The following is a 16384-nucleotide window of genomic DNA, read 5'->3' on the forward strand; positions in this document are numbered from 1 at the left end:
GTAATCCTAGCTAGTTGGGAGGCTGAGGTGGGAGAATAGCTTGAACCTGGTAGGCAGAGGTTGCAGTGAGCTGAGATCATGCCATTGCACTCCAGCCTGGGTGACAGCGTGGGACCGTGTCTCAAAAAAATATATATATATAATAAAAATAAATTAAAAAATAGTTAAGTATATAGTTACTTCTTGATTGAATGTTAATTGTAAAAACAAATTTACGTTGTTCTTATATGAAAGTAATCTTTTCAGTTTTATCAGATACTTTAGGTCACTCAATTATTGGAACAAACAGAATTTTTAAAAATATGGTTTCATCCTTGACAGTTCAGTAGCTGTGTGTATAATAGTGTGTTCATCACACTGTTGAATGTTCTTGCAGGGTTTTATAGGCTAATGAATTTTCCTAGGAAATGATTGAAGTCAGGGAGGTTTGTGATTGACTTTAGTCATTTCCTAGGAAAGCATTGGGAATGATTTTCCAAACCCTTCGTTTGGTGATTTTAATAAGAAACTTTTAGAGCCATGCCTAATGGAATGGAGGAAAACAATGAGAAGGAAGGGAAATTGTCCCCTCTATTCTCGATATTTCCATTTGGCCATTCTGAGCTCTGTTTTCTGAGGTGGAAACTTTCACTAGACATTTGCAGCCCTCCTCCCACCTGCTTTTTTTGGTCTTCTTTGTCATTTTATACATTCACGTTTGCAGCTCGGGCTCCTCTGAGCTTTTTCACTTAATATAAACTCGTATACCATACTTTTCTCTTGAGCAGGCATTTATCAGGTGTTCCAGCCCTTTAATCTAGTGCTGGAGGTACAAAGGTAAATGAAGTTTAGATTTCAGCCTCTTAGTAGCTCATATGCTAATGAAGTAGGCACATAGGCTTACAAATATTGTAAGACATATATAAACTGAAAGGACTAAGAGTCTCGAAAATTACTTCTGCCTGGGGTAACCAGGAGTGGGGTTAAAATATGAGTAGGTATTTTAAGGTGCAGGGAGGGAATAGCACATGCAGAGACACAGTGTTCTGACAACACAAAGAGTGAGAAGTTACATTTGGTGGAGCTTAGGTTATTTAGAATAGGGGGTATGCGAGAGGAAATGTGGTAGGTTGAGGCCTTGTATGACCTTTTCAGTGATTTCCCTTCTTTTTTCTTCTTTCATCTGGTGTCTGCCTCTGGTAAATGAGGCCCCCTCCTCAGAAGATATGTTTGTCTAAAATGTTGATTTCTATACACAAAGGGAGATTTGTTGACATTGTGATTATGTTGTCTTCTTTTGGAAGAGTAGGAATCGTACTTTTGTGTAGAAACAGCTTTTCAAATTCCTATGACGAATTCAGTCACACCCCTTGCAAGGGAGCTCACGGATGACTCAGAAGAAAGACTTGCCATGTAATGGCTCATTCTCTGATTTTATGGCTGTATATTTCTCTGAGGAATAAAAACACAAGGTCAGCCCTGAGTGTCACTGCCCAATCTGCCCAGTGCTGTCTACTGTCATCCCTTGTTGAATTTATTGCAGCTTGAAAACTGAAAAAATTATCGTCATATGCTTTTCACTCATCATTGAAGCAGCATGCCTACTTTTGGTGCCATAAAAATGGCAGCTGACAAAATAGTTCTTACAGGTAAACAATTTGGAAGACATTATACAAAATAAGTTTATAGTTATCTTAGAAGGAAGGTGAAACAACTCTCTAGATGGGATAAACCAGGTGCTAACATGGATGTGTTACCTTACATGGGCTTTGCATTTCTCTGAGGTGCTTGTTTCCACTCTTCTGTCCTACCTCCTGCCCTGCCCCTTGCTAGGTTTTTTTTTAATTATTGCAATGAAGTGAGATTAAAGGAACCTTTGGGTGCCAATGAAAATATTAACTAAACCAAAATATAATTTCTGAATAAGAATTAATTATGGTTCTGAAGGTGATAGTAAAAATTGTATTATAATTTTAGTCCCTGAGTAAAAAGAACAAAGCTGGAGATGTCATGTTACTTGATTTCAAACTACACTACAAATCTATAGTAACCAAAACAGCATAGTGCTGACATAAAAACAGACACATAGACCAATGGAACAGAATAGAGAACCCAGAAATAAATCCACATACTTAGAGCCAACTCATTTTCAACAAAGGCATCAAGAACATACATTGGCAAAAGGATAGTCTCTTAATAAATGCTGCTAGGAAAACTAGCATATGTAGAAGAATGAAATTCTCATCTCTCACCATATACAAAAATCAACCTAAATGTGGCTGGGCATGGTGACTCATGCCTGTAATCCCAGCACTTTGGGAAGTCAAGGCGGGCGGATCACCTGAGGTCAAGAGTTCAAGACTAGCTGGGCCAACATGGTGAAACATGGTGGCACACACCTGTAATCTCAGATACTTGGGAGGCCGAAGCAGGAGAATTGCTTGAACCCAGGAGGCAGAGTTTGCAGTGAGCTGAGATCACACCATTGCACTCCAGTCTGTGTGACAAGAGCAAAATTCTGGCTCAAAAAAAAAAAAAAAAAAAAGACTTAAATATAAGACCTAAAACTATGAAATTACTAGAAGAAAACATTAGGGAAATGCTTCAAGACATTGGTCTGGGCAAAAATTTTTTGGATAAGACCTCAAAAACATAGGCAACATAAGTAAAAATAGAAAATTGGGATTAAATCAAACTAAAAACCTTCTGCACAGCAGTGGAAGCAATGAACAAAGTGAGGAGACTACCTATAGAATGGGAGAAAATATTTGCAAACTATCTATTTGACAAGAGATTAATATCCAGAATATATAAGGAGCTCAAATAACTCAATAACAAAAAACAAAAACAAACAAAAAATCCAATTAAAAATTGACAAAAGACCTGAATAGACATTTCTCAAAAGAAGACATACACATGGCCAACAGGCATATGAAAAAATGCTCAGCATCACTAAAACTACAATGAGTGATCATCTCACACAGTTAAAATGCCTATTACCAAAAAGACAGAAAATAACTGCTATAGTTTGGATATTTGACCCTCTAAACCCTATATTGGAATTTGATCCCCAGTGTTGGAGGTGGGGCCTAGTGGGAAGTATTTAGGTCGTGGAGGGGCAGAGCCCTCGTGAATGGCTTGGTGCCATCCTTGCAGTGAGTGAATTCTTACTTTATTACTTCCTGCGGGCGCTGGTTGTTAGAAAGAGCCTGGCACCTCCCTCTTTTCTCTTTTGCTGCTCCATGTGATCCGCATATACCCCTTTGCCTTCTGCCATGAGTGGAAGCAACCTGAAACCCTCACCAGAATTGGATGCTGATGCCATGCTGCTTGTACAGCCTGCAGAACTATGAGCCAAATAAACCTTTCTTTATAAATTACCCAGCCTCAGGTATTCCTTTATAGCAACACAAATAGACTAAGACAATAACAAATGCTATTGAGGATGCAGAGAAAGGGGAATGCTCAAACACCACTAATCGGAATGTAAATTAGTGCAACCACCATGGAAAACAATATGGCAGTTCCTAAGGAAACTAAAAATAGAAATACCATATGACACAGCAGTCTGACTGCTGGATATATATTCAAAAGAAAGGAAGTCAGCATATTGAGGAAGCATCTGCACTCCCATTTTTATTGCAGCACTATTCACAATACCCAAGATATGGAATCAACGTAGTGTGCATCATTGGTTGAATGGATAAAGAAAACGTGGTATGTATGTATGTGTATGTATGTGTGTATATATATATATATATATACACACACACACACACACACACAATGGAATATTATTCTGCCATAAAGAAGAATGAAATCTTGTCATTTGCAACAACAGGGATAGAACTGGAGAGGATTGTATTAAGTGAAATAAACCAGGCACAGAAAGACAAATATTGCATGTTCTCATTCATGTGGGAACTACAAAAAATTGATCTGGAGATAGTAAAATGGCAGCCAGGAAGGATAGTGGGGAGTGAATGATAAGGAGGGGTTGGTTAATGGGTACAAAAATACAGTTAGATAGAAGGAATAAGATTTAGTGTTCAGTGGCATAATAGGGTGACTATAGTTAACAGTAATTTATTGAATATTTCAAAATAATTAGAAGAGTAGATTTGTAATGTTCTCGCAAAGAAAAGATAAATGTTTGAGGTAATAGAGATCTCATTTACCCTGATTTGATCATTACACATTGTATATATGTGTCAAAATCATTACACATTGTATATATGTGTCAAAATATCACACGTACTCCCAAAATATGTATAATTATGACAACACAAAAATAAGAATTTAGCCCCTAATTCCTTTTGTGGGAATAGAACTTGAATTTAATCTGGTCAGACTATCAATTGTTCCAGTGATATTGTAGGTCCAGCTTCAAATAACTTGACTACATAGGTCTTAGGTAAATGATCTAATTCATTAGCAATTTCTTTGGAGGTAAAGAGTACAGTAGCCTGGTGTCCTTGGTCCTTATTTTTATTTATCCTTGTACATTGACTGTAAGAGTTATGAAAATCTGAATTTGCTGATTGTCTGGAATTGGGAATGCTTCTTCACTATTGTAATTGTATTCAGCTGTTGCTGATCTTGAACGGTAATAGATGGTTCTAAGTTTATACGTTTACCACCACAGCTCTCTACTTAAGGATTAGGTTAGGCAAGGCTGTTCATGACCATTCGTTTTGTCAGTTGTGATTGATCACTAAAAATGATTAAGCTTGGGGCCCTCAAAATAATTTTTTAATGGCTTTATTGAGATAGCATTGATGTATAAAAATTGTGTATATGCAAGATGTACAGAATAATTTTTAATATATAATCTATCTTACTCTGTATGGGCTCTTTGAAGCTTTAAAATCAGACATCCTCTATTCTTGTTAATAATTATTTTATTAATTATCTTTCTTCAAAAAAGGCCAGTGATGTTAGCATTCTTACTGATTTGCTCTTGCATATATTAGCATGTGGTGAATTTTATGAGGTTTTAAGATGTGAACAATGCAAAGCCATTTCAGAATAATTTTCTAATTTATCCTAAGTATTTACCTTAGAAGTACTATTTGCAGTACTTCTTGCTGTATGTGAGAAGAGATGGGGTGGGGCTTGGTGTGTATGCTTTTATTTTAGAACAGACCTAAGTGACAGAATGGATTTCTTTCCTTGTTTTCCTTTGCCAGAGGGTTAAGAGGGTAAACATTTTGTCTCTGGTTTTCTATAAGAGGAGTCATGGTGTAATGTTTGCCCCAAATCTGATACTGTTAGCCTACTATAGAAATGTTCTTTTAAAGTTAGTGTATAAATAGCTTAAAAATTAGCATATAAAAATCCTTTTAAAGTTAGTGCATAAATAATTTTCATTTGGTCTTTGACTTGATGGTGAACAAAAAAAAGAGCATTATTTTGTATAAATCACTATGGCTCATATAGATGTTAAATTTTTAGTTTTATTACTGGTCAGATATCTTCTGTATTGAAATTCAATTTTGTAACAAAAAAACAGTATTTTTTCTGTGCACAGCTAAAGCTCAGAGGAAAAAAATGTCAAATCTTTATATAGCATAGCATAGTTGAAAAGTATTTTATATTTTTATTCTATTTATCATGTCTTTATCACAACTTAGTGACATGTAGTTATTGTCCACCTTTTTTTTTTCTTTTGCAAGTGAAGGCTAAAGTTCATTTCTTTGTCATTGAGATAGAAAATGACAATCTTGGCCAGGTGCAGTGGCTCACGCATATAATCCTAGCACTTTAGGAGGCTGAGGCGGGTGGATCACCTGAGGTCGTGAGTTGGAGACCAGCCTGGCCAACATAGTGAAACTCTGTCTCTCCTAAAAATACAAAAATTAGCTGGTCGTGGTGGCGCATGCCTGTAATCTCAGCTACTCGAAAGGCTGAGACAGGAGAATCACTTGAACTCGGGAGACAGAGGTTTCAGTGAGTCAAGATTGTGCCACTGCCCACTGCACTTGAGGAGCTTGGGTGACGGAGGCTCTGTCTTTAAAAAAAAAAAAACCAGAATCTTGTTCCTGGTCTTCTAACTTCCTCTCTGCTGGTCTATTCATATGATATAGTCAGCCTCCTGAAAAATTAGTTTTGGTGTTAGTGCATTTTGAAGAACCTGATTAGGTCATAATACGAGACTGAATTCCAGTTTTGGGAAAGAGCTTCAAGTGTGTGTGTGTGTGTGTGTGTGTGTGTGTGTGTGTGTGTGTTTTAAGTTTCAGGGTACATGTGTAGGATGTGCAGATTTGTTACATAGGTAATATGTGCCATGGTGGTTTTCTGCACCTACCAACCCATCACCTAGCTATTAAGCCCAGCATGCATTAGCTGTTTTTCCTAATGCTCCCTCCCACTACACCACCGCCCAACAGGCCTCAGTGTGTGTTGTTTCCCACCCTGTGTCCATGTGTTCTCAGCTTCAATATGTTTTTAACACTTTTCTCTTTGCTTTAGCCTGAACACACCACCTGGAACTAAAGTTAAGCTCTCAGGCACTGTTGACATAAAAAATGGATTCCTGCTCTTGAATGACTCTAACACCACAGTTCTTGGTGGTGAAGTGGAACACCTTATTGAGAAATGGGAGTTACAGAGAGTAAGTGTAAACTATGGCTTGAACTTTTGAAACATTACACTCTTTTTTATGACATTAAAGAGCTCTTTCAATAATGAGTAAAATTAGTTCTTTGTGTCAGAGTTGAATAGAATGGAATATGATTATCTTTAGAGAAACTATCTTTGTCTAAGCATATTGTTTCTCTAAAGTAGATATACTTTTTCAGTATTTGTTACATTTTATTACTTATGTTTAAACATTCTTTCCTGACAAGTTTCAAAACTGTCAAGATACCAGTTATAAGCTATGTACAATTTATTTGTGTATAATTCTTTCTGCAAAAAACCAAAGTGCATCTATGTGAATATATGTATACCTGTCTTATCTACAGACACACATACGTGCAAGTAAAAGTAAGTTAGAATTTCACTATAATGAAGGAGTTCTTGTTGCACTTGACTTGCTAGTCTCATTAGCTGATATTTTCCCCCATTTATATTTAACAATATCTTCATCCTTCCAGTCATGTAGGTTATCTTGTAATTGTTCCTCTACTTTGCTTCCAACAACCATTTCTGTTGACCCATTGCAGTCAAATCTCGTATCACTTCTTTGCTCTCCAGTTCTTATTATTACTTAGTTTAGGTCTTTATTATCTCTTGCCTGGACTGCTGTATTAGCCTTCTGACTGTCTATCCACATATCCTTTCTCCATCTTCTAATTTATTTTATGTACTTTCACCAGGTTTTCTTCCTTCGCATAGTTGAGATGCTTTTATTTCAAATGCCTTAATTTGAGATTGAATGCCATTTATAATCTAGCCCTAGTTCCAGTTTACGTTTAATTTTCAACTTTCTAAATTTTTCCATGTAGATCTTGTTGTAGCCAAATGGAGTTGCTTCGTCTTTCTTTGATGCTCTATGATTTCCTCAGTTATACATTTTTAATAAAATATTTTTCCATTTTTACATTATTCATCTTGTTTTTTCTCTCCTGATCCCCGCATAGCCAAATCATCCCTGTGCTTTTAGATCCAGATCAAATGATTGCTTCTTCTCAAGGTGAAGTACTTGTTTCCTTATTGAATTCTTTAAACATTTTATTCTTTTTAACAGTGTATTGCTTTTTACCTAGCACTAAAATAATGTTCATTTCTCATCTCCTGTAACAGATAGTATGCTTTTGAGGCCAGAATTTTTGTTTGTATCATCTTTCTTAAGTTCTGCACATATCTGTTGAACAATGTGTAGATACTGTGCTGGGATCTTGCATCCGTATCTCAAGTTATCCTCCTAGTAGTCTTTATAAGGGCTGTTAAATAACTTACTTCATGATTAGACAGATGATGGATCTGAGCACAATCCAAGACCATTTTTTTTCTTTATACCAGAATAGCCTTTTCGCAATCACCAAAGCAGTAGCGCTGAACTTTACATGTAATAGACATTATAAAAAATACTTGTGGTATAAATGAATTACAAAGCACATAAAAAATATTTGTGGAACGAATGAATAGCAAAACTGATTATTCCTCGAGCTGAAATGTTTTCTTGTGACACCCTCAAATCTTGCCTGTTTTGTAAAGTCAGCCAAAGGCCTAAGCAATATTTCAAGCTTTTGGTATTTTATGATACACTACTCTCTCCTATTTTCTTAGTTGGGAAGTGCCTGTGTTTGGGAGGTAAATAGATAAGGACATTAGGCACATTTTTATTCCTTAGTACTAATTTCTTATGATACGAATGTGCTGTGATTTGGGCTGCTGTACCATACAATATAATGTTCCACAAATGCATTGTTTAATTGAAAATGTCACGAAAAAGTAATTCAGAAGCAGCTTAATAGTTCTACATAAACAGCCAAGTTTGTGAACTTTGAATTTCCTAGAGAAACTTCACCCATTTCATGTGATCTTTTCATATATTGATGTAATTGTATTTTTTTTAATCAGTAGAGATTTTTTAAAGTGTGGTAAAATGTTCTCAAGTCTAATACCTTATATAATTTCCCCACAACCCAGTCCCATAGCCAGGACCACTTTGCTAACAACTGTAAACATTCCTAGTAACCTTCTCACCAACACACACACACACACACACACACACACACACGTGCGCGGACTTAGTAGTAGTTTAATAGTTGCCCTTGAAATGTTTAATTATATGTCTCTGCGCTTGACTTCCTGCAAGCCACATTAGTATTTCTTGTTAGGGTGTGATAAAAATTTACATTTAAAATCACTTAAAAACATTTTAATATGATTATAGTTCTTTTTGGTTTTATAGTTTTTGATTTGGTAGCCACAGCAATGTAGGAAACAGGGAAAGTGCAGTTACTTGAGCAGCTGGCAGTGATATACATAGAAATTATAAACCATAAAGCTAATGTTGGAAGTGAAGAAGCACTAAACATTCAGTAAACTATATGCAGGCATTGTAACTGTAGCAAGTTGGTACCAGATGTAATTTACAAAATACTGTAGTTCTATAAGTTTTAGTGCCCCCAAACTGTAGATTAAAAAAATTTATTGTGGCAAAGTATACATGACATAAAATTTAACATTGTAACCATTTTTTAAGTGTAAATTTCAGTGGCATTAAGAACATTCGCATTGTTGCACAGCTGGTACCACCATCCACTTCTGTAACTTTCTCATCTTCCCAAACTTAAACTCTGTACCCATTAAACAGAAACTCTGCATTCCTTCCTCCCCTCAGTCTTGGGCAACCACCATTCTAGTTTCTGTCTCTGAATTTGACTAAGTAACTCATGTGTGGAATCATACAGTATATATCTTTTTTGTGCCTGGCTTATTTCACTTAGCATAGTATTTTCAATGTTATCTATGTTACAACATGTGTCAGAATTTCCTTCCTTTTTAAGGTTGGATAGTACTCTATATCTATACCATCTTTTGTTCATTTATCCATCAATGGACATTAGGGTTGTTTTCACTTTTTAAGTCTTATGGATAATGCTGTTATGAACATGGGTACACAAATACCTCCTTGAGACCCAGCTTTCAATTCTTTTGTGTGATCTAGAAGTGGGATTGCTGGACCATATAGTTGTATTTTTAATTTTTTGAAGAATTGCCGTACTGTTTTATATTTACTTTACACTCATTTCCACCAGGATATTACAGGGGTTCCAGTTTTTTACATCCTCACCAGCGGTTGGTATTTTGTGTCTTTTTGATAGTAGCCATTCTAACATGGGTAAAATAGAATATCATTATAGTTGGTTTTTTTTTTTTTTTTTTTTTTTTTTTATGGAGTGTTGCCCAGGCTGGAGTACAATGGCGTGATTTTGGCTTACTGCAACCTCTGCCTCCCAGGTTCAAGCGATCTCCTGTCTCAGCCTCCCGAGTAGCTGGGATTACAGGTGTGCACCACCATGCCCAGATAATTTTTGTATTTTTAGTAGAGATGGGGTTTCACCATGTTGGCCAGGCTGATCTCCAACTCCTGACCTCAGGTGATCTGCTGGTCTCAGCCTCTAAAAGTGCTGGGATTATAGGTGTAAGCCACCATGCCGGCCTTCATTATAGTTTTGATTTGTATTTCCCTAATGCTTAGTAATATTGAGCATCTTTTTGTGTGCTTATTGGCCATTTGTATATCTTCTTTGGAGAAATTTCTATTCAAGTCCTTTGCCCATTTTTAATCAGGTTGGTGGTTGTTGTTGTTGTATGAGTTATTTATAGATTCTAGATATCAATTCCTACTAAGATAATATGTTTTGCAAATATTTTTCCCATCCCATGTGTTGCCTTTTCACTGTGTTGGTAGTGTCTTTTGATGCAAAGAATTGTTGAAGAGTTTTTATAGGTTTAGCTTTTATGCTTAGGTCTTTGATCCATTTTGAGTTAATTTTTGTATTAGTAAAGGGTCCAAATTCATACTTTTGCATGTGAATATCCAGTTTTCCCAGCACTACTTTTTGAAAATAGTGTTCTTAATGAATGATCTTGTCAGCCTCATCAAAAATTATTTGGCCATATATGAACAAATTTATTTCTAGGTTATCTGTTCTGTTTCACTGCTCTAAATGTCTATCTTTATGCCACACTGTTTTGATTACTGTAACTTTTTATTAAGTTTCATAATTGGAAAGTGAGACCTTTTTCAGGATTGTTTTGGCTATTCAGCATTGAGATTCCTTATGAATTATAGGATAGCTTTTTCTATTTCTGAAAAAAAAAAATCACTGGGGTTTGATAAGGATTATGTTGACTCTATTGACCACTTTGTGTAGTATTGATATCTTAACAATATTAAATCTTTCAATTCATGACCATGGGAAGTCCTTTTCACATTGTTCTAAATTGTTAGTGTAGAGAAACACAACTGATTTATTTGTGTTGATTTTGCGTACTCCAACTTTATTGAATTTATTATTCTAACAGTTTTTTTTCTTTTTAGTGTGGAATGTTTGGAGTTTTCTACATATAAGATCACGTTATCTGTGAAGAGTTAATTTTATTTCTTCCTTCTCAATTTGAATACCTTTATTTATTTTTCTTGCCTTATTTAGCCCTGGCTAAAACTTTTAATACAGTGTTGAATGGAAGTGATGAAAATGACATCCTTCTCTTGTTCTTGATCTTAGAGGAAACACCTTCAGTCCTTCACTATTGTATATGATGTTAGTGGTGGGTTTTTTATATATGGCTTTTATTAGGTTTGAGTAGTTCCTTTCTATTTTTAGTTTGTTGTATGTTTTTATTATAAAAGTGTGTTGGGTTTTGTCAGATGCTTCCTCTGCGTCAATTGAGATGATCATGTATTTTTCCCCTGCTTCATTCTGTTAATGCGTTACATTGATTGATTTTTATATGTCGAAGCATTCTTGTATTTTGGGAATAAATCACATTTGGTCATGGTCTATAATGCTTTTTATATGGTGTGGGATTCTGATTACTGGTTTCTCATTGAGGATAGATTACTTTTTTCCTAATTTCTAAACTTTTGGTAAAATACACATAACATAAAATTTACCATCTTAACCATCTTAGATGTACAGTAGTTTAAAACACATTCACAAATGTTCAACATCACTAATCAAAATGTAAATCAAATACAGTGAGATATACTACCCTACAGCCATTATCCATTACAATGTCTACTGTAAAACAAACAAACAAACAAAAAAACCCCAGAAAATAGCAAGTGTTGGTGAAGATGTGGAAAAATTGGAACTAAGCCTTGTGAACTCTTGGTGGGCATATAAAATGGCATGGTTGCTGCAGAAAACAGTATGGCAGTTCCTCAAAAAATTAAAAATAGAATTACCATATGATCCATCAGTTCCACTTCTGGCTATAAACCCAAAAGAATGGAAAACAGGTCTTGAAGAAATATTTGTGTACCCATGTTTACAGCAGCAGAGGGTATTATGCTAAGTGAAATAAGCTGGGTATAAAAAGACAAATACCGTGTGATTCTACTTATGTGAGGTACTGAAAGTAGCAAAAATTATAGAGAGAGAGTACAATGGTGATTTCCAGGGACTGGGGGAGGAGAGAATGGGGGAGTTATTGTTTAATGAGTATAGAGTTTCAGCATTAGTAGATCATTTACTTTTAATGGAACTCAGTATGGAAAGTTTTAATTCTACTATCTTGCTATTTCTTTTGTTGTTGTTTTGCTTTTTGTTTCCTGTTTTACTCTATTTTCTGCTGCTATAACAGAATACCACAGACTGGGTAATTTATGAAGAAAAGAAATTTATTTCTCACAGTTCCAGAGGCCCAGAAGTACAATAACATGGCTTTGGTATCTCACCAGGGCCTTCCTGCTGCATCATAACATGGTGGAAGGACAAGTAAGCATGTGAGGTAGAGAGAGGCTGGGAGATAAACTTCATCTTTCATCAGGATCCCACTCCCAAGATAACTAACCCATTCCTGTGATAACAGCATTAATCTATTCATAAGGGAAGAATATTCATAATGTTATCACCCCTTGAAGGTCCCACCTTTCAACACTGTTACAATGGCAATTACATTTCAACATAAGTTTTGGAGGGACATTCAAATCATAGCACTTCCTTTTAAATGAATTGCATTTTTTAAATGATTCTGTTATCTGCATTATTAGCTTATCAGCTATATTGTGGGCGGCAAGCCACCCAGGTGCCAAGGCAAGAGACTGAGGGCACAAACTGTTCCAGCATAATAAAGAAAACATATAGAATAAGAATAGTTATACTAGAAATAGATTATAGATATGATTATATATGAATATCATTAATTATTAGTTTGTAGTATTACTCTTTATTCCAATATTATAATAATTTTTGTTTTATAATTATAACCTAGGAAAAACCAGGCCATACAGAGATAGGAGCTGAAGGGACACAGTGAGAAGTGACCAGAAGACAAGTGTGAGCCCTCTGTTACGCCTGGACAGAGCCACTAGAGGGCTCCCTGGTCTAGCAGTAACGCCAACGCCTGGGAAGGTGCCAGTTACCTAGTGGACCTTGGTCTAGCAGTAGCGTCAGTGCCTGGGGAAGGCACCCATTACTTAACAGACCAGGAAAGGGAGTCTCCCTTTCCCTGGGGGAGTTAGAGAAGACTCTGCTCCACCACCTTCTGTGAAAGGCCTGTGATGCTGTGCTTCAGCGGTCACGCTCCTAATCCGCTTTCATGTTCCACCCTGTACACCTGGCTCCACCTTTTAGATAGCAGTAGCAGAATTAGTGAAAGTACTAAAAGTCTTTGAAATGCATAGAAGAAATAGTGGCATAAGCTGTCCTCTCTCTCTCTCTGCCTTGGCTGCCAAACAGGGAAGGGCCCCCTGTCCCGTGGACACGTGACTCGCGTGACCTTACCTATCAATGTAGATGGCTCACACTCCTTACCCTGCCCCCTTGTCTTGTATCCAATAAATAACAGCGTAGCTAGGCATTCGGGGTCACTACCGGTCTCCGTGCCTTGGTGGTAGTGGCCCCCTGGGCCCAGCTGTCTTTTCTTTTATCTCTTTGTCTTGTGTCTTTATTTTTACAATCTCTCATCTCCACACATGAGGAGAAAAAACCCACAGACCTTGTAGGGCTGGGCCCTGCACTATATGACTGTTTTTGTTTTTAATTGGTTGTTCTAAGGTTTAAGATGTGTACCCTTAACTTCTTTCTTTCTACCTTCAATAATATATACCACTTTATGCATATTGTAAGACCCATACAATTATATGCTTTCATGTACCCAGTTTTGTCTCTGTGCTGGTTTTGTCATATACTTTACATTCGTTACGAAGGTCACAACACGTTTTAAATTTTTTCCCTTAAATGTTTTTTTAAAACAATGAAACAATTTTTAAAAGATATTTTTGTCTTTCTACACATTTACCATTTCTGTCCCTCTCTCTTTTCTTTGGTAAAGATCAAGTTCCTGCATGGTGTGTCTTTTAGTTCAGGTTAGCTGATGATGAAGTGTTTTAGTTTTGGTTTGTCAGAATGTTTTTTTTTTTCCTTACTTTTTAAGGATATTTTCTCTGAATGTATGTTTCTACATTGAAAGATTTTTAAAATTTTTCTTAAGTGTTTTAAGGACATCATCTCATTGTCAGTTACCTGCTATACTATCTATAGTCTGTAGTAATCTTTTTTTATGTAATGTATCTTTTCTCTATCTACTTTTAAGCCTTTTCCTTTTTTTTTTCTTCCTATTTTTATTTTAGGTTAAGGAGGTGCATATGCAGGCTTCTTACATGGGTAAATTGTGTGTCACTGAGGCTTGGTGTATGAAAGATCCCATCACCCAAGTAATGAGCATAGTACCCTATAGGTAGCCTTCCGGCTTATTTCCTCCTCCCACCCTTCTCCTTTAAGCAGTCCCCAGTGTCTGTTGTTCCCACCTTTATGTCCATGTGTACTCAGTGTTTAGCTCCCACTTATAAGTGAGAACATGTGGTATTTGGTTTTCTGTTCCTGCCCTAGTTTGCTTAGAATGATGGCCTCCAGATGCATCCATATTGCTGCAAAGGACATTATTTCATTCTTATTTATGGCTGTGTAGTATTCTATCATGTATATCTACCACATTTTCTTTATCCAGTTCTGTGTTGATGGACCTCTTCGTTGATTCCGTGTCTTTGCTATTGTGAATAGTGCTGCAGTGAACAAACAAGTGCATGTGTCTTATGTGCAGTAATAGTAGTTCAACTCTTAGTTCTTTGAGGAATCTCCAAACTGTTTTCCACAGTGGCTGGACTAGTTTACATTCCCACCAACAGTGTATATGTATTTTCCTTTCTCGGCAACCTTGCCAGCATTGGTTGTTTTTTGACTTTTTAATAATAGCCGTTCTGTTATGAGATGGTATCACATTGTGGTTTTGATTTACATTTTTCTGATGATTAGTGATAATGAGCATTTTTTTCATTTATTTGTTGGCCATTTGTATGTATTCTTTTGAGAAATGTTTGTTCATGTCCTTTGCCTATTCTTTAATGAGATTGTTTTTTGCTTGCTGATTTGTTTAAATTCCTTATAGATTCTGGATAGTAGACCTTTGTTGGATATACAGTTGACAAATATTTTTTCCCATTCTGTAGGTTTTCTGTGTACCCTGTTTATAGTTTCTCTTGCTGTGCAGAAGCTCTTTAGTTTAATTGGGTCCCACTTGTTATTTTTGTTTTTTGTTACAGTTGCTCTTGAGGACTTGGTCGTAAATTCTTTGCCAAGGCTAGTCTCAAGAAGAGTATTTCCTAGGGTTTCTTCTAGGGTTCTTATTGTTTTAAATGTTACATTAAAGTCTCTAATTCTTCTTGAGTTAATGTTTGCGTATGATCACTGGAAGGGGTCCAGTTTCAATCTTCTGCATATTGCCTAGCCAGTTATCCCAGCATCATTTATTGAATAGGAATTCCTTTCCTCATTGTTTGTTATTGTCAGCTGTGTCAAAGATCAGGTGTTTGTAGTTGTGTCACTTTATTTCTAGGTTCTTTATCCTGTTCCATTGGTCCGTGAGTCTGTTTTTGTACCCAGTACTCATTGTTATATTTTTGTACCAATACCATTCTGTTTTGGTTATTGTAGCCTTGTAGTATAGTTTGAAGTTGGACAGCTTTGTTCTTTTTTGTTAGGATTGTATCGGTGATACGGGCTCATTTTTGGTTCCATATGAATTTTAGAATAGTTTTTTTTCTAATTCTGTGAAGAATAACATTGATAGTTTGATAGGAATAGTGTTGAATCTCTAAATGGCTTTGGATAGTGTGACCATTTTAATGATACTGGTTCTTCCCAATATCTGTGGGCATGGAACATTTCCATTTGTTTGTGTTACCTCTGATTTCTTTGAGCAATGTTTTGTAATTCTCATTGTAGAGATCTTTCGCCTCTTTGTTAAGCTGTATTCCTAGGTATTTTATTCTTTTTGTGGCCATTGTAAATGGGTTTGCATTCTTGATTTGAGTCTGGGTGCTTTTGGCATATAGAAATGCAACTGATTTTTATACATTGATTTTGCATGCTGAAACTTTACTGAATTTGTTTATCGGTTCTAGAAGCCTTCTGGTGGAGGCTGTGGGGTTTTCTAGATATAGAATGATATCATCAGCAAAGAGAGATAGTTTGACTTTTTTTTTATTTGGATGTCATATATTTCTTCCTCTGGCATAATTCCTCTGGCAAAGACTTCTAGTACTATGTTGAATAGAAGTGGTGAAAGTGGGCATCCTTGTCTTGTTCCAATTATCAAGGAGAATGCTTCAGCTTTTGCCTGTTGAGTATGATGTTGGCTATATGTTTGTTATAGATGGCTCTTATTATTATTATTATTATTATTATTATTTTTGAGACAGAATCTTGCTCTGTCACACAGG

The 16384-nt window shown here is 36.1% G+C and overlaps 1 protein-coding gene across 8 annotated transcripts in view; it reads left to right on the top strand.

Moving 5' to 3' along the window:
* The window catches only part of TDRD3 (tudor domain containing 3), a 181628-nt gene that overhangs the window by 64311 nt on the left and 100933 nt on the right, over nucleotides 1-16384 (top strand). For all 8 annotated transcript variants that reach the window (XM_030813473.1, XM_030813474.1, XM_030813475.1 and 5 more), the window contains one exon: nucleotides 6451-6592. In XM_030813473.1, coding sequence (XP_030669333.1) covers nucleotides 6451-6592 — 142 coding nt within the window. The remainder of the gene's footprint in view (nucleotides 1-6450; nucleotides 6593-16384) is intronic.

Source organism: Nomascus leucogenys, chromosome 5, assembly GCF_006542625.1.
Source record: "Nomascus leucogenys isolate Asia chromosome 5, Asia_NLE_v1, whole genome shotgun sequence".
Taxonomy (NCBI): Eukaryota; Metazoa; Chordata; class Mammalia; order Primates; family Hylobatidae; genus Nomascus; species Nomascus leucogenys.